The sequence below is a fragment of the Anabrus simplex genome, chromosome 9 (assembly GCF_040414725.1).
Source record: "Anabrus simplex isolate iqAnaSimp1 chromosome 9, ASM4041472v1, whole genome shotgun sequence".
Lineage (NCBI taxonomy): Eukaryota > Metazoa > Arthropoda > Insecta > Orthoptera > Tettigoniidae > Anabrus > Anabrus simplex.
Window position 1 is genome coordinate 41355813 of NC_090273.1, and position 25140 is coordinate 41380952.

General features: G+C 41.1%; 2 protein-coding genes across 6 annotated transcripts in view; one reads left to right on the top strand and one right to left on the bottom strand.

Moving 5' to 3' along the window:
* LOC136881224 (RNA-binding protein 42) overlaps positions 1 to 25140 on the top strand; it is a 267849-nt gene that overhangs the window by 64127 nt on the left and 178582 nt on the right. The window lies entirely within an intron of this gene.
* The window catches only part of LOC136881225 (uncharacterized), a 52976-nt gene continuing 33059 nt past the window's right edge, over positions 5224 to 25140 (bottom strand). For 2 of the 3 annotated variants that reach the window (XM_067153955.2, XM_067153957.2), the window contains exon 2: positions 5224 to 6114. In XM_067153955.2, the coding sequence (XP_067010056.2) occupies positions 5712 to 6114 (403 nt within the window). In that variant the 3' untranslated portion in view covers positions 5224 to 5711. Of the gene's footprint in view, positions 6115 to 6828; positions 6935 to 25140 lie in introns of those variants that run through there. The other variant, XM_067153958.2, reaches the window with a different exon arrangement.

The window sequence follows — 25140 nt, forward strand, 5'->3', positions numbered from 1 at the left end:
TGTCTTGGCTTCATTTTGTAACCTGTTGATATTTTTGTTTTTTATTTGCTTTTCTGCTGCATACTGTGCGAGTTTGATAAATTTTATCTGTCTAATATTTTTGCAAAAATTTGAACCGTTTACACGTTTAATATCCATTTAATGCGAACGATAGCAGCAAATTGGTCTGTATCTATCTGTCTGTTTTATCATCATGCAATTAACTTCGTATTTAGACTAAGGCAAGCCTAAATTGAAATTTAACATGAATTTTGTTTGGAAATTTAAATGAAACTACAACATTGAAAAAGAAACATAAAATATGAAATTTAAAATATTTTCCTTGATATGAGGTTTTTAAGTTTAATTTACAACATCTGTTCAAAATTTCGATAGGATGAATTTTCTAACATATCTTGAAGATGAACAGAACATCAACTGAACCCTGCCAGACAGGGGAACGTCCTTCTGCTGCTAGGAAGCAAAAGTGAAAAATATAGAAATATATATATAGAAAAGACAATTTCTGGGAAAAAAATTATGACTATATTTTCATCTGTACATGCACCTAATTGTAAAGAAAAAAAACATGCCAATATAATTTTGCCTTTGCATATTAAAATTCTGATTAGTGTTATTCCAATCCAACTGTTAGACATAACTGAATTTCATACTCTATTATAATATACAGTGGCATTCTAGATAAAATTAGTTTTCTGATTTGGGTACAAACCCCTTCCCTGAAGTAGAATCCTGTGTGCAAGCTTGCTGATGAGGCTGAAATTGTAAAGTGTCAAGTATAATGACATGCTAAGGTCACAAGTTGTGCAAAAAGCCATGTGCTTCAACAGCAAGAGAAAATCTGATTGGGACATTTTATGCTCAGACTTTATTGGGAACTTTGGGAATTAAATCACATGAGTTATTACTCATTCATGTAGGCTCCGTACAATAAAAACAACTTTTATTTTTGGAATTTATATATTTTATGTACACTAACCTTGGGTGGTAGTCAGTCATGCTTTCTCTTGTTCACCTAGTCACTTGTTCTTTGGGAATTAAATTAATACAAGGGTAATTTGTAAGTCATGGCAACTGTGTTGTATACTTGTATCTACTGATAAAACAGCAATATGAATCTAATGTATGTGTTTGAAGGCCACTGGAAAGTGTTTCTTAATACCAGCAGCAAATTAGACAAGCTAATGAGAAGGAGCAATCAGAATATAAGTAAAAAGAAATCACACACATCTTGCACATCTGCAAGTGCTGTTGTTAAATTTGGAACTCTGTCAGCACTGCAAAACCTATACATTGGTATAATTTTTGCACAGTCCAACACCTGGCTTCTGTTAAGCATTCTTCTACACCGACACCTCTCTAAGGGCGGATATGGGATGTTTACTCTGCAACATTTTAGCAGTTTGCTATGCGTCTACATTTGAAGACCTTAAAAACTTTACCACTCAACACTTCTCTTCGTTCCACATGACATTGACGTGCATTTTTTGGCACATAAAACTCACATTTTTATGTTTGACCATTGTTCAACTTTACAGACATCCATCTTGGAACATGCACTAAGTTTTCCATGCGTTGTTAACTAGCCATCAATTTACAGAAACGCCATCTGTCAGTGGCAATCAGTAGAGTGAGACATAGATTTATAAACATATATATTGGATGTGTTCTTACATGTTCAGAAGATGTAACACTGTTGCCATGGCTTGTGAAATAACCTCTGAACATACTCCCTATAGTTTACATCATATGGCATTTTCTTCCTATCCATCTCGTCTTTGGAAGTAAATATATGATACACATATGAGCATCTTTCATTAGGGCCGATGACCTTCGATGTTAGGCCCCTTTAAACAACAAGCATCATCTTTCATTAAGGAAGAATATGAATTCTAGGAATGTGCATGCTACATACAAGATTTATAAGTGTGGTTTCCTCCCAGATTTTCCTCACTCATTTGATCGGGATGCTGTGATAGTGTAAGGTTACTAGATTTTTTTTTTTTTAAACATGAAATCTGAGTACAACTAACATATGTCTTGCCTGAAACAAAGCCTTGCTGCAAATTCTTGATACATGATAAAAGTTTGTTATACCAGTCAACATGGACTCAACTGACTTTACGCACAGCTTTGATTGCTGAGAAGGCTACATCGCTTTCATATCTGATAAAACTCTCTCCTCAGTATTTCCTGACAGCAGAATACTCTTCACCAGTCTAACAAAATTCTGCTTACACATAGCAAATTGATATTTCTCTAGATGAGTGCTTATTGTAACAGATTGCTTGAGACCTAACCCGTGTCAATAAAATGTACTGAGCATAACACCTTCAAACATTAGATGAAGAACGGCATTAGAAGTTGAGGAGGAGGATAAGAAGAAGAAGATGCTTGCTTGTTGTTTTAAGGGGTCTAACATCGAAGGTCATCGGCCCCAGAAGAAGAAGAAGAAGCAGGAAAACAGTCCTTATTCCCCTATTCAGATGCGAACCTCATCCCTTGAGTCTGAGTTTATGAAAGAGCCAATTCCATCATCATCTGGTGCTCACCGGGTAGATCTGTGGGTATATAAAGGTCCTTGGAGGAATGTCAATGGGGAATCTGCTGTTGGTTATACCGGGCGTGTTGGCCGTGTGGTTAGGGGCGCGCGGCTGTGAGCTTGCATCCGGGAGGTAGTGGGTTCAAATCCCACTGTCGGCAGATGGTTTTCCGTGGTTTCCCATTTTCACACCAGGCAAATGCTGGGGCTGTACCTTAATTAAGGCCACGGCCGCTTCCTTCCCACTCCTAGCCCTTTCCTGTCCCATCGTCGCCATAAGACATATCTGTGTCGGTGCGACGTAAAGCAACTAGCAACAAACAACAACTTTCATTAAGGAAGAATATGAATTCTAGGAATGTGCATGCTACATACAAGATTTATAAGTGTGGTTTCCTCCCAGATTTTCCTCACTCATTTGATCGGGATGCTGTGATAGTGTAAGGTTACTAGATTTTTTTTTTTTTAAACATGAAATCTGAGTACAACTAACATATGTCTTGCCTGAAACAAAGCCTTGCTGCAAATTCTTGATACATGATAAAAGTTTGTTATACCAGTCAACATGGACTCAACTGACTTTACGCACAGCTTTGATTGCTGAGAAGGCTACATCGCTTTCATATCTGATAAAACTCTCTCCTCAGTATTTCCTGACAGCAGAATACTCTTCACCAGTCTAACAAAATTCTGCTTACACATAGCAAATTGATATTTCTCTAGATGAGTGCTTATTGTAACAGATTGCTTGAGACCTAACCCGTGTCAATAAAATGTACTGAGCATAACACCTTCAAACATTAGATGAAGAACGGCAGTAGAAGTTGAGGAGGAGGACAAGAAGAAGAAGAAGCAGGAAAACAGTCGTTATTCCCCTATTCAGATGCGAACCTCATCCCTTGAGTCTGAGTTTATGAAAGAGCCAATTCCATCATCATCTGGTGCTCACCGGGTAGATCTGTGGGTATATAAAGGTCCTTGGAGGAATGTCAATGGGGAATCTGCTGTTGGTTAGACCGGGCAAGTTGGCCGTGTGGTTATGGGCGCTCGGCTGTGAGCTTGCATCCGGGAGGTAGTGGGTTCAAATCCCACTGTTGGCAGATGGTTTTCCGTGGTTTCCCATTTTCACACCAGGCAAATGCTGAGTCTGTACCTTAATTAAGGCCACGGTCGCTTCCTTCCAACTCCTAGGCATTTCCTATCCCATCGTCGCCATAAGACATATCTGTGTCAGTGCAACTTAAAGCCACTAGCAAAAAGCATAATAATAATAATAATAATAATAATAATAATAATAATAATAATAATAATAATAATTTCAAAGCAAGCCTTGGTAATTTGAACCACAGTGTAACAAAATCATGTGCTCACATTTGGGCTTATAACTCCAAAACCAAAGATTCAATCCAAATGGTTGAGGTACCGTTAGATTGGAAATGAGGGCAACAAGGGATGGGCTGCAGTTAAATACACGGAGGTGGGGGTGACTTAAAAAAATAACCATTTCGAGGTATATGATTAGTTTTGCGATTAATGATTCCAAAATCGAACGGCATATGAAGGTGGTGGAGATGTCCAAAGAGAGAGAGTATTTGACGCCTTGCATTCTCATAACAGAGTGGTCTGAACCCCAAAATAAAAACACAGTGAGGGAGGGGCTCAAACCTTGAAGTTGGATTTGCCGTTTTGATCATCATGTACAGGTGGCAGAAAATAGGAGAAGAGGCCAAGTTTCACCAAGGACTGTAGAATCACAAAAGATGATGATCTATCATTGATTGGAGAATCTTACGCCCGACATAATGGTACCATCGTGGTAGAAGAGGACAATTAGGGCAGAAGTTCTGTGGCTCCCAATTGTCAAATATTTTGAAACATGTGCTCGGGCTAGTTATTGTGTTACTAGGCAATCAGTCGTATTAGTTAGTTCGCAATAAAAACATCATTTATTTATTTATTTATTTATTTATTTATTTATTTATTTATTTAATTAATTAATTAATTAACAATTGCCTACTGTGATGCCATTTCCTTACTGTTGCTTTCTTCAGCCACTTGTAAATAAAATGATATTGACCACCATCAGTAGTCCTGAAGATGGTTTTCTGTGGTTTCCCAACTTTACACCAGTGTGTGCCTTAATTAAGACCACGGCCGCTATCTCCTCTATCCTTGCCCTTTCCCATGCCGTCGCTGAAAACCTTCGATGTGTTGGTGTGACGTTAAACGAGTATAAAGAAAAAATATATTGAATTGACTATCTAACATGTCTTGTATTTTACCCGAAGCCAGACTTGCGACGGGCATCGTCGTCATGATAACTCACCTGTCCCCACCCGTATTTTTATTTCAAGGATAGATAACAAGAAAGTGCTTATTATAACATTGCCGTATAATGCTTTATAGGGGAGAAGAAGATTGTGTGTGTTCAAGTACTAAAAATTGAAACTCACAAAAAGTTGGAATAAAGCACCTAGTGTTTACAGTTCTGGTAATGCAAACAGCAAAATCTGAATAGAATAAACTTATCATTGATCCAATGGTAACTTCCTGAAAGCAAATACAGAAGATCACTTGAATAAACAGTAGATGCTTATAAAGTATTTATAATCAGAGGGAAAATAATAAATCAGAGAAGGATAACTTATTGTATAGGATTTTTTCTATGTAGGTGTGTATAATGTTGTGGGACCCCATACATTTGTGATATTCACATATATCTTCAAAATAACATCAGTTTTGACTGAAAATTGACCTCACCTTTTTTGCATGAATATAAATAGTACATTAAGGATATGCTTATATCCAGCTGTACACACAAATGCCGTCTAGTTCTTGCACTGAATCTTACAATAATAAATCATATTAAAGGAAATCTTTGGTCTGGATTTCGTTCTTATTGGAACATTAATGTAAGATTTAGGAATATTAAAATGTCTTTAGATGCAAATATATGTTTAGTTACATTTAGTGACACTGTTGATGGGTTTCCTTCTTGTTGAATTCCACTGTTGTGTTGTCTAGCATAACATCATAAAGGATAAGAAAATTCAAAACTATTTTCTCATTCACTTTAATCAGAATGTAGTTTTCAGTAATCACACAGTTTTCATCTTCTCTTCGTGTGGTATTTGAGATTTTTAAAGGAAATCAGTTTTTGTTGAGGACTTCATTTACCAAGAGGTCCCCAGCCATAAGATACAAACAGCTGTGGTATGATGGAATACTGTCTGCGAGACGGCAGCGCTGCGCTGCTAACAGCTGTACGGAGCTTAATCTGCTTGTATGGACTCGGGTTGGGCACTGCAATGTCCTCTGCTGCTGTCAGTTGTTCTGCTCTTAATTGTGGAGGTAATTGTTGTTGCTGCTGCTGCTGCTGCTGCTGCTTTTGTTGTGGGTGCATATACAGCACGCTGAAAGGCATCCCTCCTGCTCCCCAGCCTCTCGACATAAACACGTCCTTCTTCTGGATGTAGTCGCCTCCTTGTGGCATGTAATCTAGTGGTAGGCAGTCCCCGTAGCTCAGGAGCGACACGAGTACGAGAAGCCACGGCCCGTACATTTTGTAGTCACTGGAATTAGACAAAAATCGTTATCAGTAAGGATGTGCTATTCTCATAAAAACACATCAGGATATAAGCGGTAAGAAAGCATATTTTCCTCAAGAATGGCACAGTTTTCTATTTACAGTTGAAGGATATTTTTCATTTATCATCCATGGGGCTAGGATTTCTACAACCTGTCATATTTTTATCCTTGTCTCTTTTTACACACTAAGTTAAACACATTTCTACTTTTTAAAATGCAGTAACTTGATTTTTATTGGTCACATAAATGGATATTTTGCAATATTTTATCAAGTCATATTTGTCCAAAAATATTGTATTAAAGCATGTTTTGGTCATATAATAATAGTTTTAGTCCTCCTCCTAGTGTCTTTCACATGTTGTGTGCCAAAAATGCCTAGTGATTTTTTTTTGTTTAGTAATTTTGGATTTCGTTTCCTTCAAAATATTTTGTGGTTAAATAAAGTTTGAAGATAATGAGTTTTGCAATCAGTAAGGAGTCAAAATAGAAAAGGCAAAAGAATATTCGAAATTTGGCCAGATTTCTCCTGATTTTCGAAGGCAACTTTGGAGAGTTTAATTTATGCCATATACTAAAAGACCTGTGGTGCATTTGTTATAAATAGGTCAGGTAACTCGTCTTAACATGCCTCTCATAGTAATACTGTTTTGCCTACCCTGTAAAATGGTTTTATGAACATTTAATAAGAAGCGTGTTACTGTATCCATTCTGATGTCATCATGCCCTCTGTTTGGTAAAACAACTCTTATTTCGACTGGCAGTGTGTTTGGAAGTAGGAAAGGGGTCTGCCATTGTAAGGGAAACTCACCATATAGATTGTGACCGGCAAGGGGGCGTGCCGTTATCATCACAACTCCGCAACACATGCTGTTTCTTGGATAACGCTAAGAGAGACGCGATTTTTTTAAAAGTGTTAGTCACTGCATGTACAGTAATTTACTTCGAAATCAGTATACAGTGTGGAATACCGTAGCGAAGAACGGGTACATTTGCTAGAATCAGAATCAACGAAATCTGTTAGACAACTGCGCGATATACTTAGAACACGCGAATTTGAAGCTTGGTGTGCATATCCACAAAAAGGAAGAGGTGTTGAGTTATTTGCTCAAGTTCCTGCTGTTAATTCTTGGGTTACCAGAAGAGAGGGTTTAACTTGTTGGGAATGGAGGGAGATGTTGAAGATGACCGCTATGGTTGCACCAGTACGCACTCTGCCAGGACGTTCTACCAGCACAGGCCACTGCAGACACTGCAGTGAGTATGAAACCTTACCACATGTGCTGGGGAGTTGCCCTCAAGGAAAACTGCTTAGGATCAAACGCCATAACATCATCAGAAAGCTGATTGCTAATGCTCTTCATCTCAAAAATCTAGAAGTGTACGAAGAAGTCCACTGCTCGCCCAAGGAGGCAGCACTCGCAGGATTGATATTATAGCGATTGACAGACGGAGGAACGAAGCAGAAATTATTGATCCTACGGTACGCTTTGAATCTTCAGCCTCTCAGCCGACTGACGTAGACAATGAGAAAAAGGATATCTATAATCCAACCATCCCTTTCTTTCTTGAGTCGTATAACCTTAAAAAAATTACGGTGACTGGACTTTTCTTTGGCGCGAGGGGAACAATTCCCAAATCTTTCGTCACATGGCGACAAAAATATAAACTAGCGAGAAGCCTACAGGATGAGATAGTCGTCTCACTCATCAAATACTCCGTTTCGATTCTTCGTCACCATTTATATGGAGTTCATGCCATTTAACATGGCTAATTGTAACCTATCATTTTTTTAAACATTAATCTTTTTATCTTCCCTCAAAATTGTTATTGTGTATTATTCTGTGTCTTATGGCAAATCTAGGGTGTCCTGGATGAGACTAAATAAATAATAATAATTGAAAGTGTTAGTCGCTTAGCAACCTGCTAAGTACATTCGTATTGCAGGTTAGGGTAAGCCTTCGCCTGCAATTATTAGTGAGATCATTTAATGATTTGATTTTATGATTATTACTCAAAGTTGGCTGAAGTTAGAGACCTATCAATGTTTCATAATTCACCGGCAGGTAATTCCGGAGAGAATAAAATAAAAATGAAGCAAATCGGTCCAGTAGAACGGCCGGACGAATTTACCAAAGCTCGTTTTAGTGAACTCTTTTAATATATAGACTGAGATTTTTAGGGCGTAAATGCATGCATATTGCCAGAGATTTTAGATCACAGAAGTCAGAGCCCTAATAATCCTTTGACAGATCAAGGATTGTACGCTTTCTGGGAATGCATTTATTCTTCCTTTTTTTTAAAAAAAGCAGTCTTTATAGATGGATACGGTGCGAGCATTTGAACTAAGAACAAGCCTCGCGTGTTCATCCTACGACAGCCGTCTGGCGAGTTTTTTTTTCTAGTTTCTTTACGTCGCACCGACACAGATAGGTCTTATGGCGACGATGGGATAGGAAAGGCGTAGGAGTTGGAAGGAAGCGGCCGTGGCCTTAATTAAGGTACAGCGCCAGCATTTACCTGGTGTGAAAATGGGAAACCACGGAAAACCATCTTCAGGGCTTCCGTCAGTGGGATCCGAACCCACTATCTCCCGAATGGAAACTGGCGAGTTCACTGCACGAGAGTGCACATTCACTATGTCTTGATATGGATGCAAGGCAAGGCTTGCTAGTAATAATAATGGCGTATGGTCTTCGGAGAGACCTGGTGCAGTTTCTCAAGTTGACGGCATGGATGATCTGCGTGTCTGTGAGGATGGGGTGGATGGGGTCTGTTCCTGGGATGAAATCTAATGTTGAAGACTGCACAAACACCCAGCCTAAGGAAGTAACCAGTGATATTTAAAATACCTGTCCCATCCTGTAATCGATCCCGGGTCCCCTGGAGCAAAAGCCTACATGCTAACCAGTTAGCCACTGAACTGGGCAACTTGGTAGCGAGTAAGTGCTTATCAAAAGATGTTTTTGTGAGTTGTTCGCTGTTCTGTTTTGTGTATTAAATTACAAAGTATATTGAGGCTTGGTATTTATTTACTGCTGCACAAGAACAAGCCCGTCGAGAACAAACACGATTTCAAAAAAGATTCTTGGGTGCAAAAGATCGGGTCGTACACGCATCCAGAGAAATGGTGTACTGAAGTATACAAAGCATGGCGTCCCCCACCTCCTCGCTTAACGCATTGCTGCAGGTAGGCAGCCGGCTACAATACTGTTGTGATTGAAATGGGCACAGTGGTGGATGTATAGCAATACACACACTGTGCCTTCAGCACTACCCATTCACTCCTTCCTCTCCTTTTCGGTACTAGAGTGGCCTACAACACTACCCCTTCACTCCCTTCCCTCTTTTTCAGTACTGGAGTGGGGCAGTGTTGATTGTTTATGTCAGGAGACCATTTCTGTGCATGCGTGTACAACAATCCATGCTCTTTATGATAAATTTCAGACTAGAGGAAGCGTTCAGTCTAAGAACCCAGATATCGTAGAGTCACCGAAGAAAAATTAGATGCATTGTCATCGCTTGCAAGATTGCCTTACGCATCTTTCACAATGACCTCTCGTATGGCTCTACACAAAAGGCTAAAACTGCATAAAATAACCGTGCCTCATGTTCTTTAATTGGGTAATCCTGTATATGGGAGTAGTTTCAAAATCGTGTATACAAGAAAAATCCAGACGTCCTAGATCAGGGATGGCGAACCTATGCCACGCGTGTCATTAGGTGACACGCGAACACGATTTCGGTGGCACACCACATGACCATCTTAACATTTTTATGTACGTTTTGTACTCTTAGACTATACATATCTCATCCATCGTATAGTCATAGTGTTTCAGGTTTAAGAAATAAATACCGAATATCTAAATTCTAGTTCCATTCGAACGTGCATTATGGCAACACTACAACACCCACAGGTCCGGAAGTCAAATGAAATAAATATCAGATGCAGCCGACGAGCCATTCGCTCACCCATATCAAGTGAATTAGTTAAGTTTGGCTTGTGTGTGGTTGCCAGCATCGCGTAGTTTTTCTTAGTAAGTAACTGTTTATTGTTGTGAATTTTGTAAGACAAATAGTTGCCAAGAAATTATCCCAATATTGAGATATGGAGAAAGTATCGCACTTTATTTCAAAACCTCATATTGCACAAATGAGTTGGTTTTTTTTTTTTTTTTTTGAGTGGTTAGATATTGACAGTTTAGAAATGGAGTTGACTGAATTTTAAGAAAGCATGTATGGGTGAAAAAGTTCGTACAACTTGACGAAGCATTAGTGAAAATCGGATGTGCTGTGGGTGGTGAATACTCTCCCCAGAAGCCGGAGAACTTAATACTTGAACAGTGGAACAGTCTCCCACAAAAGAAACTCGCTACAGCGCTACTTACTTTGTTTGGGTCATCATACGCCTGCAAGCAGATATTTTCTACAGTGAACGTTGTGAAGACAAGTTATGAACCTAACATAAATGACAAAGCTACTAAGTATTTTTCGCAAAATACGATCATGAAGCATGCAATCACATGTATTTGGTATTTTACAATATATATATGTAATATCATATTATGAAACACAATTTGGAATTAGGGATGGAAGTTGGTGGTGGCGGTGGTTAGTAGGGGCGGAGGTTGTATCCATTACAAACGAAAATAACAAGTGGCACAGTAAACAGTTGAGAATAATAATCCAGACCTAAAATGGCACACTAGTTGGAAAAGGTTCGCCATCCCTGTCCTAGATGAACTGAAACAAAATATCCGCCCGGAAATTGACAGCATTTCGCTACGTGTACCACAAAAATATGTGGACAGTGAAGGCAGGCAATTTCAGCATTTTAATTCATATCATTGGCAAGCAAAATACTTCTTACAACAGTTAATGACACTGTGTATGGATATTCGTCATGGCTGCATCGCCACCACTGAATTCTGCCGACATACGACTCTTGCGCTTGCCGATTGGAAAAACCGCTCGACTGGTTCTAAGGTCAAATGCTCTCATTGAAGAATCCCTTAAAATCCAGTGAATTGCGACGTTATTCAGTAAATAATACACCAAGACCTCTCATTGTGCTCTCAGCATTTGTTTTGCCGGTGTTTACTAAGGCATTTCTTGTGACATTGAAGACATCTGGATCCGCGGCTCAGTTCGGTGGTATTTGAAGGTGCTCAAATACGTCAGCCTCGTGTCAGATATACTAGCACCTAAAAGAACTCCTGCAAGACTAAATTCCGGCACCTCGGCGTCTCCGAAAACCGTAAAAGTAGTTACTGGGACGTAAAGCAAATAACATTATTACAAATCTGGATCAGGTGCCTTACCGGTACGTTAGGTCATATCGGTTTACTGAAGTTATCTTACTAAACCACCTATAATACAACAGTTCTCTCAATGTTCCAGATAGAGGGGCATCCGTCAGAGCTATATCAGGACAGTGGTAGCGCTGGTTTTTGGCTTGAATATTGCTTGGTATTATTCATGTAGCAATACGTCGCCTATTTTCAGTCATTCAGGTCTTTTAGACCCAGAAATCGAATCGCACTTCGGTGTTTGACCATTTTTGCTTCAGCTAAGCCATCTTATAACTTGCGTTAGGACAATATAGCTGACATGAAATGCGGTTTAATGGCCATGAAGCGAAGCAGAGATGTGTTTGCTCTGATTTTCCGGAAATTGGAGTAAAATAAGAAATGCACTTGTGATAGGTTTTGTTATCTTACTAAACCACCTATAATACAACACACCTCTTAAGGCAAAAAAAAAAAAAAAATAGTAGTATTGCCATCACCATAAGAAATTGACAATATCGTTGGATTAACGGCAAATCCCACTTGTTTTATTTATGTTTTTAAAAATGTTCGGAAGGTAAAATAAATGTTTGCCCTAGAACATATAACACTGTTTAAAATATAGGACTGAAAAACTGATATGTAAAATCGGTGTAAAACACTTCTTAATTGTAGCGTTTAATGTAGTGTTAGGTAAACTAACTGTTATAAGGATTATTTAATATGCATATATCAAAAAAATTTGCATTTACAATAAACCGATATTCTCCTTAGTTTCTGGTGATCCGGAATTATGGAAATAGAGAGTATTCTATTCTCTTTTGGACCCTGAATCTGAATGAGTTGCAGCTGATGTTGGTCAAATACAGTGTGTAAGTGAAAGCCATATTGAAAACGTGAACGGGTATGTAGGAAGTTAATTTGCTACAATGTCAACGTTTTGTTATTGTCGAGAAGGACAAAAGTCAGTGTTTTCCGTTTTACTTTACGTCGCACGCATGGCGAGTGTTTGTAAACACATACCTGCTGACTGCCCACGGGTGACCGTCAAACGAACAACCATGGCACCGGTGTGTCTGTCTATGACACACAGCGAGAGTTTGTAAACATCAAGTTACATAACCAGTTGTGTGTTTCTTGCGATTCATTCTACTCGTGAGACGTTTGTTCACGTGGGTTGTGTTTGTCATAATAGGTCGCTTGCTCTTGCGACTAGAATGACTCGCAGCATACAGATCCTAGCCACTCTACTGCAGCGCGTGTTCTTATTTATTATATTGTCTGTCTGTTAGGTCATCAGCGCAGAGACTGGTTGGATCCTCAAATAGCACCACCAAAGGTTATGCGGTTATAAGGAAACTCCAAAAACCAATGGCAACACCAAAATGAGGCTTACTAGGCAAGATGAGGAGCGAGGTAGTTTGCCATTGCTTTCCTTACTGGGTCAGAAAGTACTATTGCAGCAAGACTGAGCCTATGAGCAGCACCTTTCATAACACTCAGATGCACTAGTCGTGCTCTGAATGTCATTACTCAGCACTACCCATACCCCAGCAGCTTCCGTATTGTCACAGCCATGGATGTTGACTGGGACTTCGGTGGAAGCTACACTTTACTCGGGCCTGTGCCAAGAGATGGATGCAAAAGTACTGTATCCATCAAGAAATGACAGCAGGCAGATTTATTATATTACCTTACATAAAAATGTTATGTTTTACAACGTATCATCTCAGTATCCACAGCTTGTCTGACAAAAAAAAAAGTGTTTTCTTCACGTGCCTTGCAAATATCATTCTCTGCTATCCCATATGATCGCGACACAGCCTTCCCTGTTACTATGTATATTTGGAAAAAGAGACACCAATCTGGCTAAGCATCTCCATGCGGAAAGTTTAAAAAAAAAATAGTATAATGAATTGTATCGAGCACCACGAGCAAAGATGGGAGGGTGAAACTCGCCCGAAATATGCAATGAGTCCAGATAAATCAGAATGTGTATTCCATGAGCTTGGAAGTGCCCACTGCTTGCAGACCTTCTCCTTTATGTGTGTATCCCAGAAGAGAAAGATCAATGGTCGTTCGACATTTCCTTTGCGTACAACCAGACGTCCTGAAAGGACACCCTCCAGCTACATTCTTGTTGCCATGGAGAGGTGAGCTGGCGCGCAGTCTTGCATGGAATTGATACCATCTGTCTTTTCTCAAAAGATTACAAAGAACACATAGTTCTCCAGCATTTCCAAATAACCTGCATAATTTGATTTTGAATATTTTATGACGGGAAAGCTAAAAACCAGCTTTTATTTTAAACGTGTCTTTGAAGGCAGCTCGTCATTGGGCAGAGCGTCCCTTAAAATAAATATGCCTAAATGGGCGCCCTCGAGTACTGTTCCTCGGAAACCGAATCATCAACAATATACTGTAAGAAGAAGAAATGTCAAAATCCTGTATACGCTAACCACCACTTGCTGGTTTCGAATTTTCAGATCAGGCAAATGATAGGGCTCTACCTTAATCAAGGCCACGGAGCTTTCTTCCTATTCCTAGCCCTTTCCTATCCCGTCGTCGCCATGAGACCTGTCTGTATCGGTGCGACGTAAAGCAGTTTGTAATAATGTATACGCATCGTTGACAGGTAATTTAGTAACTGCAGCTGTAATGTCATTTAGCGGAGTTGATTGGCAGCAGAAGAGACAGAGCACACATCATATATTGCTGCTGTTGGTAAGCGTTAGGGGTTTAGGACATCGTTGGCCATCACTTTTTTTTTTTTTTCCGCGCGGCGATATGGCATTACAACCCTGGGTATTCAACTCCCCTTTTGATGATTCCTTGTTCCAAGAGTCTTTGTGTGATCGTTTTAGGCCTTAGGGCATTATACATCAACACATTGTTTTTATTTGGCTACCAGGCTGTGCCCATTCAGCTGAGACTTTTACCAAAATGTAAAATACAAGAGTATCTCAGAGTATTATAAGAGCAATTGAATCCTTCCTTTAAAGGTAAACCTTAAGAAAAAGTGAAAACAAACTACACTAAAAAGCGTCATTGTTATTTGCTTTACATCTCACTAACTACTTTTTTACGGTTTTCGGAGACGCCGAGGTACCTGAATTTAGCCCAGCAGGACTTCTGTTCCGTTCCAGTAAATCTATCGACACGAGGCCGACCTATTTAAGCCCCTTTAGATACCACCGGAATGAACGAGGATCGAACCTGCCACGTTGGAGTCAGAAGGCCAGCGCCTCAACCGTCTGAGCCACTCAGCCCGGCGATAGGATTTCAAATTACTGTAGTAGGTGTATTTTTCTTTCTTTTCCCGAAACATATAGGTAGCAGGTTTAGAAGACATGATTCTGAGAATGATATGCTGTACAAACGTACACCGCCAGATACTAAAAAGCATGCTAATACTTCGTCTCCTTGGTTGTTTTTAGGAAAACAGAGTGACAGCTGAGCCTCAGGGCTATTCATATGAATGTATAAAGTTTTCACGTACCTACAGTACTATAGCTGTATCAGTTTGTATAATTAAAATTTTCCCTTATATTATCACCAATAATAATATGGCACGTTTGAGGTTAATAATACTCTAATACTTGCTACCTATCTCTAAAATGCTTAGATCATATATTTTGGAGGGGTCATATCTAGCTAGCTTTTACGGCATATTTGTTAGCATATTTTGTACTTCTTTAGTAGACAGTTGAGCGAACTGTATTTACCCAGTCGAGCACATTCTGTTTCTGTATTTCATGGATATTTAGACAGACAGGTTAGTTGTTACACAATTGTAGTAGTAATGCCATGTAGTGACGATGAGTGACAGCAGAAGAGACTAACAACAGTCGTGTAATGTTGGCCTATTTTGAATCAGTTTTATTTGTTTAGGACATTGGAGGTCATCATATTTAGTTTCCTTTCGGCTTTGTGATGTTCGGGCGTCCGAATTCAAAGGAGTCTTTCATTTCTGCTATTGTTCGTATTCGAATTTTCTTTCTAATTTCGATGGACATCTTCATTATAAGTACAGTACACAATTTTAGTTCTTCTAGAGAGTGTTTGTATAAAGCAACTCTGCTAAATTATAAGTTAATGTATCTGCAGATAAGTGTTGCGAATGTGGTTAAGTGTTAGAGGGCACCAAGCGCTAGTGATGGGATGTTCGATTCCGTTCACGTTACTGAATCGATACAGTGATCCGATTCACGGCACATTGGAGTCGCCGTTCCTATAAATCTGTGTATACAGTGTGTACTGATAGCAGCAGCATTCAGTGTTTGCTGCTGCCAACTGTTATTCATTCTATGAACTGCTTTCCTATGGCCAGCTGTCTAACGCTCATATACCCGGTTCACGTTGTTTCCGACCACCTGTATACAGCTTAGTGCACTGTTCTTCCGTGCCGAGTTTCCAGAAATTCTGTTGTTTTCATGTGATGCGACATAGACAGATTACAGCCAGCCAAAAATTGAACTTTACCTATTTTTGACGACTTCTATACACCTAAACCGAGGACAAACCGAACAGCTTAGCTCAGTGTGTTGCGGTGCGGCCAGTTGTGGCTGCTAGTTCTGTACTTGGAGGACAGGAGGGTTCGAATCCCCCGTCGGCCATCCTCGAAATGATTTTCCGTGGTTTCATCCTTCAACTTAAAGCAAATGCCGAGATGGTCCCTTTCCCAACACCACTGTACTATATCCTCGCTGTGTTTCATAAATGGAAGGAACGTCGCCGAGCGAAGCGTTTCCATACACGAGACGCCATACTTTAAGCGGTAGAGTGCTCCGTCGCGGACATCAACAAAGGTGACTGCTACTGTAATCCTACGTCTTCCGCGCTTCTGGCAACGGGTGCAACATATTGCTGGGGATTACACTAAAGGCATGTAGAAGTATAGTGGTTCTACAATAAATGGATTCATATATAGTCAGTCATATGTTACCACTACTTTTTATTCTCTGAAATGATTAATAATTTTGCGAAAAACAATGCCAGCGCGGAAAAGTTGTGTGAAAATTTAGGGTAACTTTTTGAAGTTAAGTTAAAGTGTCTGCTTTAAAAATCTCTTAACATTTTATTGTGAATTAGAAGTCCGTGTGAAATTTTGTAAATTACACCATATACGTGCTTGAGACATATTTTATAATAATAATAATAATAATAATAATAATAATAATAATAATAATAATAATAATAATAATAATAATCGTATGGCCAGCTACCCTGTGCAAGCATTTTAATTTCACGCAATTTGGCTGCTTGCTCGTCAATTTCGACGTTCCGTTTTAATCTTGGCCTACTAGATGGCAGAGTAAACCGAATCTCTCTTGGGCGTCTATGGTTGAGTTTAATGAATTTTGTCCGGTAAATACCAAATGTGTTACCAGCGATCTTTTACATGAAATCGTACGATATGGAGTGTCGAATGGACTTGTTCCCGTCCTTCAAAACTCCGACTACCTCTGCCGGGTTTGAACCCCGCTATCTTGGAATCTGGAGGACGAAGTTCTACCTCTGATCCACAAAGGGAGCTATGATATTTGATGAGGTGGGATGAACTGAACTGGAATTACATTAACTTCGATCATGGATGTCACTGGATTGAGTCTTCAGTATGGTAAGTGACTTAATACATTATAATTGATTATTATTTAAGTGCCAGTGTTTGATTATTATTTAAGTGCCAGTGTTTAATAGATGATTTAAAAAAACGTTTGAAGGCTTGAATATCGTAAACGGTCTTGGGTAAGACATTTGTTTGGACCAGGTATTGTACTGATTATTATTATTATTATTATTATTATTATTATTATTATTATTATTATTATTATTATTATTATTATTGACTTCTGAAGTACTGGGCGAGTTGGCTACGCATTTCGGGTCATGCAGTTGTAACTTGCATTTGGGAGATGTTTGGGTCGAACCCTATTAGTGACAGCCCTGAAGGTGATTTTCCGTGGTTTTCCATTTTCACACCAAAAATTACTGGGGCTGTTCCTGAATTAAGGTCACGGTTTTTTACTTCCCAATCCTAGCCATGTCCTATCCCATCGCCGCCATAAGACTTGCTTGAGTCGATTCAACGTAAAACCAATAGAGAAAATTCTGAAGTATTTATGAACTTATTTTCTCTTGATATCCTTACATACAAAAAGTTATTAAATATTTTTGTGGTATTCCGACGAGTGTTCTCTGATTATTGTAAAGAAGTAAACACAATATATATTTAACGAAACCTTTGTACATAACTTAATTTCCTGCTTGTGTGAATGTTCAGCATGCGTGGGTGGACGGATGAAAGTTTGATATGATCCCGAGTGTGTGAGACTGTATGTGGATATAAATGAACCGGCCAAGCTGGGGTACCGGCTGTACGCATACGTTTTTGCCTGTTGTTGTGGTAAAGAAAATACGTAATTTTCAAGGGAAATTCATTTCTTGTTTATTAAAATTATTGGCCATCGGCGTCTACATACTTCGCCTATCTTTCAGGCAAGTTATGAATACCATGCCAGAAAAACTGCTTGTCTTTTTCGGCAAACCATTCGTCGAGCCATTTTACAACTTCCTCAAAATTGCTGAAGTGCTGCTCTGCGGGCGCGTGCCCCATTGATGCGAAGATGTGATAGATGGCGCCAGGTCGGGGCAGTACGGCGGGTGCGGAAGGATATCCCATCCAAGCGATTTCAAGGTGTCTTTAACTGGTTTTGCTGTGTGAGACGGCGCATTGTCGTGCAACAGAATCACTTTGCCATGTCTTCTGGCCCATTCCCGTCGTGTTTCGATCAATGCGTGATTGAAATTAATCATTTGTTGGCGCTAGCGTTGTGCATTAACGGTTTCGCCGGGCTTCAAGAGTTCATAATACACAATACCGCTCTGGTCCCACCAGACACAAAACATAGTTTTAAATTGTCGAAACCATATCTCGCGTGTTCTAATCGATGGAGCGTGTTCACCATATGTTTCTACCAGCAAACGATGACTTTTCCACAGCCTTTTTTCTTTTGATTAAATACGAAAAGCCATGCTTGCCGCAAATGTTCTTTTTCAGGCACAAACGTCGACATGATCACTGAACGATACAACGCAGACGCTAGTGTTTGGCGGACTCAACTTGTGTGTGTCGGTAGATTGTCAGACGAACAAACTGACGTATGTGTCAAATTCATACGCTGCGTACTGTTCGTTGACGCCATCTCTTAGTGAAACCGGAAAGAAACTTACGCATACACCTGGTATAGGTGGGGGATTCACATGTAAGTAGAATTACTTGAATATTGGACAGATCCTGTGAATATTATGTAAATAATACGTCTCTGTAAATACGGTACTTGTATATAGGCACATTCTCTAGCCTATAATATTGTAATTATTTAATATTGTAATTTTAAATGGAAATGGAGGCACCTTCGTGTATGTGGAGCTATACTCTTTCTCCATTTGCCATCCCCGAATCGAATCTTCAATTTGTGGAAAATAAATAAATAATAAGGTGTCGTATATTCTTCTCCTCCTCTTATTGCTACTGACTCACATGCTCAGGCAGCATGAGAGTCAGAGTTCATTGCCCACCATCTCTCCCACAAGAAATGTTCCGCTACAAGTTAGTTACTGGTTACGTGCCTGCATGTTTATCAGAATAGAAATGAGCCGGTCTGTTTGTGACGTGATGTGATAGCCAAAATAAGGAAACGCAGTGCACGCGGCCTTCCTTGTATGTGGGAGTCAACAGGTGCTGGTGGATCGATGTGTCGCGAACACCTGTTCCTCGTTCTCTTAATCATTCATGTTGGCTCCAACCTGTTGCTGTGAGCATAGTGCCCCCGCCTTTCTCTCTACTAATGAAATGGACGGTTAATTTAAGATAAAAAAACTCTTGACGGGCCTTTTAACCTTCTAATTCTTTGCCATTTTACTTTTCTGTGACCAAGAAATGTAATCAATTTGTGCATTTCGCTCTCAGTCCATAGAGGTTCCATAGCAAGAAGTGGATTTGAGGCTGATAGACCTTGCTTCCATTTCCCCAAAAGCACGCAGCTTGTGCAACGTGCGTGGCAATCACGACTGAGTCTGGTATTTTTCCGCCTACTTCCTTTCTATCATTGCCCCTCTCCAACCTCTCTTCGTAAACACACTGACTCCCCACTGGTATTCGTTTTACGTGGTCCAGGATTATTACATTTTTTCCAACTTCCATTGCCCTTCTGTCTTCGTAAGTGTGATGACTTCTAGCTTTATTTCCGTTCAGTTTGCTTATGGTGCTGCGCCTCCATGGCTCAGGCGCCACTGCGCTGACCTCTCACCGTGGTTCCATGGTTCAAATCCCGGTCACTCCACATGATATTTGTGCTGGACAAAGCCGAGGCGGGACAGATTTTTCTCCGGATACTCCGGTTTTCTCTGTCGTCTTTCATTCCAGCATTCTCCAATATCATTTCATCTGTCAGTCATTAACCATTGCCCCCGAGAAGTGCGACAGTCTTCGGCAGCCGGCACAATTCTTATCCTCGCCGCTAGATGGGTGTTTCATTCATTACATTCTCGACCCGGTTGAAACTGTAAACAGGATGTGGATTTTCATTTTTATGGTATTCCGACGAATGTTCTTCGACTGTAAGGTGTCGTACTTTCTACATTGTGTAGATCTATCGCGGGCAACAGCGCCTTTCGGTGGCCAGCCTTCACGCGATATCTTCCTCATATGTTCATAGTTTAGTCGTGTGCAGTGGAATTGTGGCTTATTTTTAAGTCATTGAACATTTTTTCAGTCTCTTATTAGTGAATACACTATTAATTATTATTAGTTATTGAAGGCGGTGCCTTATCGACGCAGCCATAATTCTCTGTCGTCAGCTTCGTGTTTCATCTCATGGTAGGTGGTATACCGAAGATTTAACATAAAATCTTGAATGTTCATGGTCTTCCTGGCCCTTTGTTCCCCTGAACGTTTCCATCAGTAAGGTTGATCAGGAAACTCCTTTGTCGCAGGGTGTGCCCAACGAATTTGGCCGTCCTTTTCCTAATCATAGCGAGTAGTTCTCTCTTGCCTTCGATTTCGCTAATGGTGCTTTCATTGGATTTCCTTTCCCGTCCTACTCGTTAGCAGCTCTCCTCTTCAGACCCCACATTTCGAAAGGTTCGAACCGTTTCCTGTCTCGTTTATTTAATGTCCGGGATTCACAACCATATGGCAGGACGCTCGAACAGGAGATTTTTGCTAAGTTCTTTCCGACTTGAATGTTCATGTGTTTACTTGTTAACAAATGTATTTTGTTGATGAACACTTGTTCGGCCAAGGATATTCTCACGTTGATCTCCATCTTACACCTGATAATACTTCCAAGATAGGAGAATTTTTTGACCTGTTCCACCTTCTTGTTTGTAAGCTTGATATTTGCACGAACTAGCTCAGGATGTTTGCCGACAAACGCCTTTTTTAATAGACATGATATAGGCTTTATCATGTCTATAAGTACGGGCCTTAGTCTTATGGTGACGATGGGAGAAGAAAGAGCTAAGAGTGGGAAGGAAGCGACTATGGAGCCTGGCGTGAAAATGGGAAAGCACGGAAAACCATCTTTAGGGCTTCCGACAGTAGAGTTCGAACCCACTATCTCCCGAATGCAAGCTGATGACTACGTGACCCAAACCGCGCAGCCACTTGCTCGGTTCGTTTTCTTCGTAGTGATTTTAATCTAGAAATCAGATAAAGGAAAAAAATGAAATGGTGTACGGCTTTTAGTGCCGGGAGTGTCCGAGGACAAGTTCGGCTCGCCAGGTGCAGGTCTTTCGATTTGACGGCCGTAGGCGACTTGCACGTCATGGTGAGGATGAAATGATGATTAAGACGACACATACACCCCGTGCTAGAGAAATCAATGGTGGTTAAAATTCCCGACTCTGCCGGGAATCGAACCTGGGGCCCCTGTGACCAGAGGCCAGCACGCTAACCATTTAGCCATGGATCCGGACTGATAAAGGAATACATCATTTTGTATCTGCAATATCCATAAATTGCTGTGCCGGATCCGCGGTGTAGAGGTAGTGTGCTTGCCTGTTATCCGGAGGCCCCGGTCTAGAAAGCCAAGAATAACGGCCGGGAGGATTCATCGTGTCTACCACACGACACTTGGTAATCTTCAGGCCTTTGGGCTGAGCAGCGGTCGCTTGGTACGCCACGGCCCTTCGGGGTTGTTGCGACTTGGGGTTTGGTTTATAAATTACTGTATCAACTGAATACCAACAACTTTTCTATAATCCTACTTTTGAGTTAAACTAGTTTGTCTCGCTTCTGAATGTGCGGCGAAATAAGAGTTGTTTCTTTTTGAACTCTTAATATGGAATTGCTAAATTCATGCCATTTTGTGGATAGGTAGTCTAAAACATGCTATTTTGCGAACGAAAGTATATTTTTGGACTTGAAATCGATCTTTGACGCATAAACTGACTGTGATCTTGGTACGACCGGCTCACCTCGTTTGCCCAAGACTGCGGGATCGAATGCCGTCTCTTTCAATTGTTAAAGAGCGCTTACCGAGCGAGTTGGCCGTGCGGTTAGGGTCGCGCAGATGTGAGCTTGTATTGCAATTAAGGCCACGGCCGCTTCGTTCCCACTCCTAGCCCTTTCCGACTCCATCGTCGTCATGAGACCTGCCTGTGTCGGTGCGACGGTAAGCAAATTAAAAAAATGCGGGAGTTGGCATGGCACAGGCCAACGCAAAATGTAGCTTCCACTGAAATCTCTGTCTCATTTCTGGCTGTGACTATGTGGAAGCTGCTTAAGTATGTGTGGTGCGCGGCCAGTGGGTCCTGCTGTTATCAAAGGTGCTATTCTCGTTACAAGTTGCTTTGCGTCGCACCGACACAGATAGGTCTTATGGCGTCGTTGGGACAGGAAAGGCCTAGGAGTGGAAAGGAAGAAGCCGTGGCCTTACTTGAGGTACAGTCCCAGCATTTTCTTGGTGTGAAAATGGGAAAACCACGAAAAACTATCTTCAGAGCTGCCGACAGCGGGGTTCGAACCCACTATCTCCCGAATACTGGATACTGGCCGCACTTCAGCGACTGCAGCTATCGAGCTCGGTGTCAGCTGTGTTGCAGTAGAACCTTATGGCCCCATAAGGAAAGCAATGGCAAACTGCCTCACTCTTCATCTTGCCCTGTACACTTCATTACACCACCATCGTCAGCTTTTGCGATTTCGGTTTCATCTCATAATCTTAGGTGGTGATATTTGAAGTTTGAGCCTCCGGGCTTAAGATTTAACAGGCAGACAGATTCAGGAGACTTTTATTATTATATTTACTGGCTCGTTGAAGAACATCTTTTATTATTATTATTATTATTATTATTATTATTATTATTATTATTATTATCTCATAGGAACAAAGGCCAATGAGCATAAGGCTGAGTCCTCTATTCCACTTAATTTCGCGTTTACGGGTATTTGAAATATTTACCTTCCAGTTCTCCAAGAGTCATCCCCCTGTAGGTGGGGGCGATAATATAACACCCACGGTATCCCCTGCCTGCCGTAAGAGACGACTAAAAGGGACCTCAGAGGCTCTGAACTTGGGAGCGTGGACTGGTGACCATGGGGACCTTAGCTGAGCCCTGGCGTTGCTTCCACTTGTGCCAAGCTCCTTACTTTCATCTATCCTAGCCAGCGTCCCTTCGTCAACTCTTGTTCTTTTCCGATCCCGACGGTATTAGGTATCCAGGCCTAGGGAGTTTTTCATTTTCACGCCCTTCGTGGCCCTTGTCTTTCTTTGGCCGATATCGTCATTTTTTGAAGTGTTGGATTCCTGCCATTTTCTCCGGGTTAGAGTTAAAGCAGCATGGTTGCCTAGTTGTACTCTACTTCCTCTTAAAACAATAGTTACCACACCACCTGTCCAAGAGTCGTCATGGCCTGTAGGGAGATTTTTTTAAACGTTTGTCCTATTTTAGCAGGTTTTTCTCTACTCCCTACAAACCGTATTAAGGACACCTCTGTGAGGCTGGTTATCAGACAAGATTCTCATACTACCGAGCAAGTTGGCCGTGCGGTTAGGGGCGCGCAGCTGTGAGCTTGCGTCCGGGAGATAGTGTGTTCGGGCCCCACTGTCGGCAGCCCTCCCCTTCAAGGGAGCAATGAAAACATTTAGTAGTAGTAGTAGTAGTAGTAGTAGTAGTAGTAGTAGTAATGGAATGAGTGAGAGTGATGTCTCCAAAGTTTGAAAAATGTCCAGGAAAAGACAAACGATTGCTGATTGACAGCGGACTGTCATTTCCAATTTTCACACCAGGCAGATGCTGGGGCTGTACCTTAATTAAGGCCACGGTCGCTTCCTTCCCATTCCTAGGCCTTTCCTATCCCATCGTCGCCATAAGGCATACCTGTGTCGGTGCGACGTAAAATAAATTTTAAAAGAAAGAAGATTCTCATTCTATTATAGTTACTGATGACACGATGTTTGTACCCTAGAAACGAAAGAGCTGTAACTGCTGAACAAGAGGGTTGACCGCAGAGATCGAATCAGGTTGGCCACGCTAGGTCTACCTGACTTGGTGGCGCATATCAGACGCTTTGTGACGCATATCAGGCCGGCTAGTTATTAAATGCATGGCTTGTTGAACAGAGCTAACGATTTTATCATGAACCATGACATCTTGGAAAACTTAATAACAGCATTCCGAGATTTATTGAACGTGCAGTGTTGACCTGGGACTGATAGCTCAATCTTTTCTCCTCATCGAGAAAAATTCACATGCTTTGTTAATACAGTACTCAAAAGAAGTTTTGTATGTTATGATCTCACACGGTATATATGACGGTACCTCAAACATGTTTACAGTATGCCCTGTAGGCCAATGTCTGAGACAGATAGTGAAGTTAAAACCAGATCAAGGTTCGATATTTATCCCATAGGAGGCATTGTCAGTTTAGCATCATAACCTGTAAGTTCGGTGGTGTATAGGCAGGTAAACATGGCAAGAGTACCCATTTCTGCTACTGATCGCAATCGAATTGAGAGACTTTGCTGCAAGATGGATGGCGACAAGTGGATGTAGCCTGTCGTGTTGGAGTAAGGTCAGCGGATGCGGAGTGGGTCTCGGTCCACGGTTCGATAGCTCTGCACTCCGACCGGCCAACCGAGCAGAGGAGGGGTGGCTCCCGGAGAGATGCTGGTCTTCACCGTCGGCTATCCTGAGAATGGTTTTCCGTGGTTTTCTACACTAAGGCCTAGTTCCTGGTATAGGCCACGGCCGTCAACCCACTCACCTGCTCCGCACATCTCCTCTTCCGATAAATTTCTCGGGCCCGGCGTCACCGTCCAGAAGGTCCACCTCCCCGTTCAGGAGAGGAATGAAAACATTTAGTAGTAGTAGTAGTAGTAGTAGTAGTAGTAGTAGTAGCGTCTCCAAAGTTTGGAATATATCCAGGAAGAGACAAACGATTGCTGATTGACAGCGCACTGGACGTCCACGTAACACGCAAAGCAACTCTCAGGGGAGTCAGTATTTTGTTGCTTTCAACACGTTGTAGGCCCCCTGCTACTGCCATCTCGTTCCACCAGGAGGATCTTCGTCGAGTCACCTGAGTGAATGTGTCAGATCAGAATGTGCGACGTCGGTTGCACGACGGATATCAAGAAAGCCGGTGCCAAAACTTGCCCTTAAACCACACCATAGGACCAGCTCCTGTGAGGTGGGATTTGCTGCCACTGTGGGCGA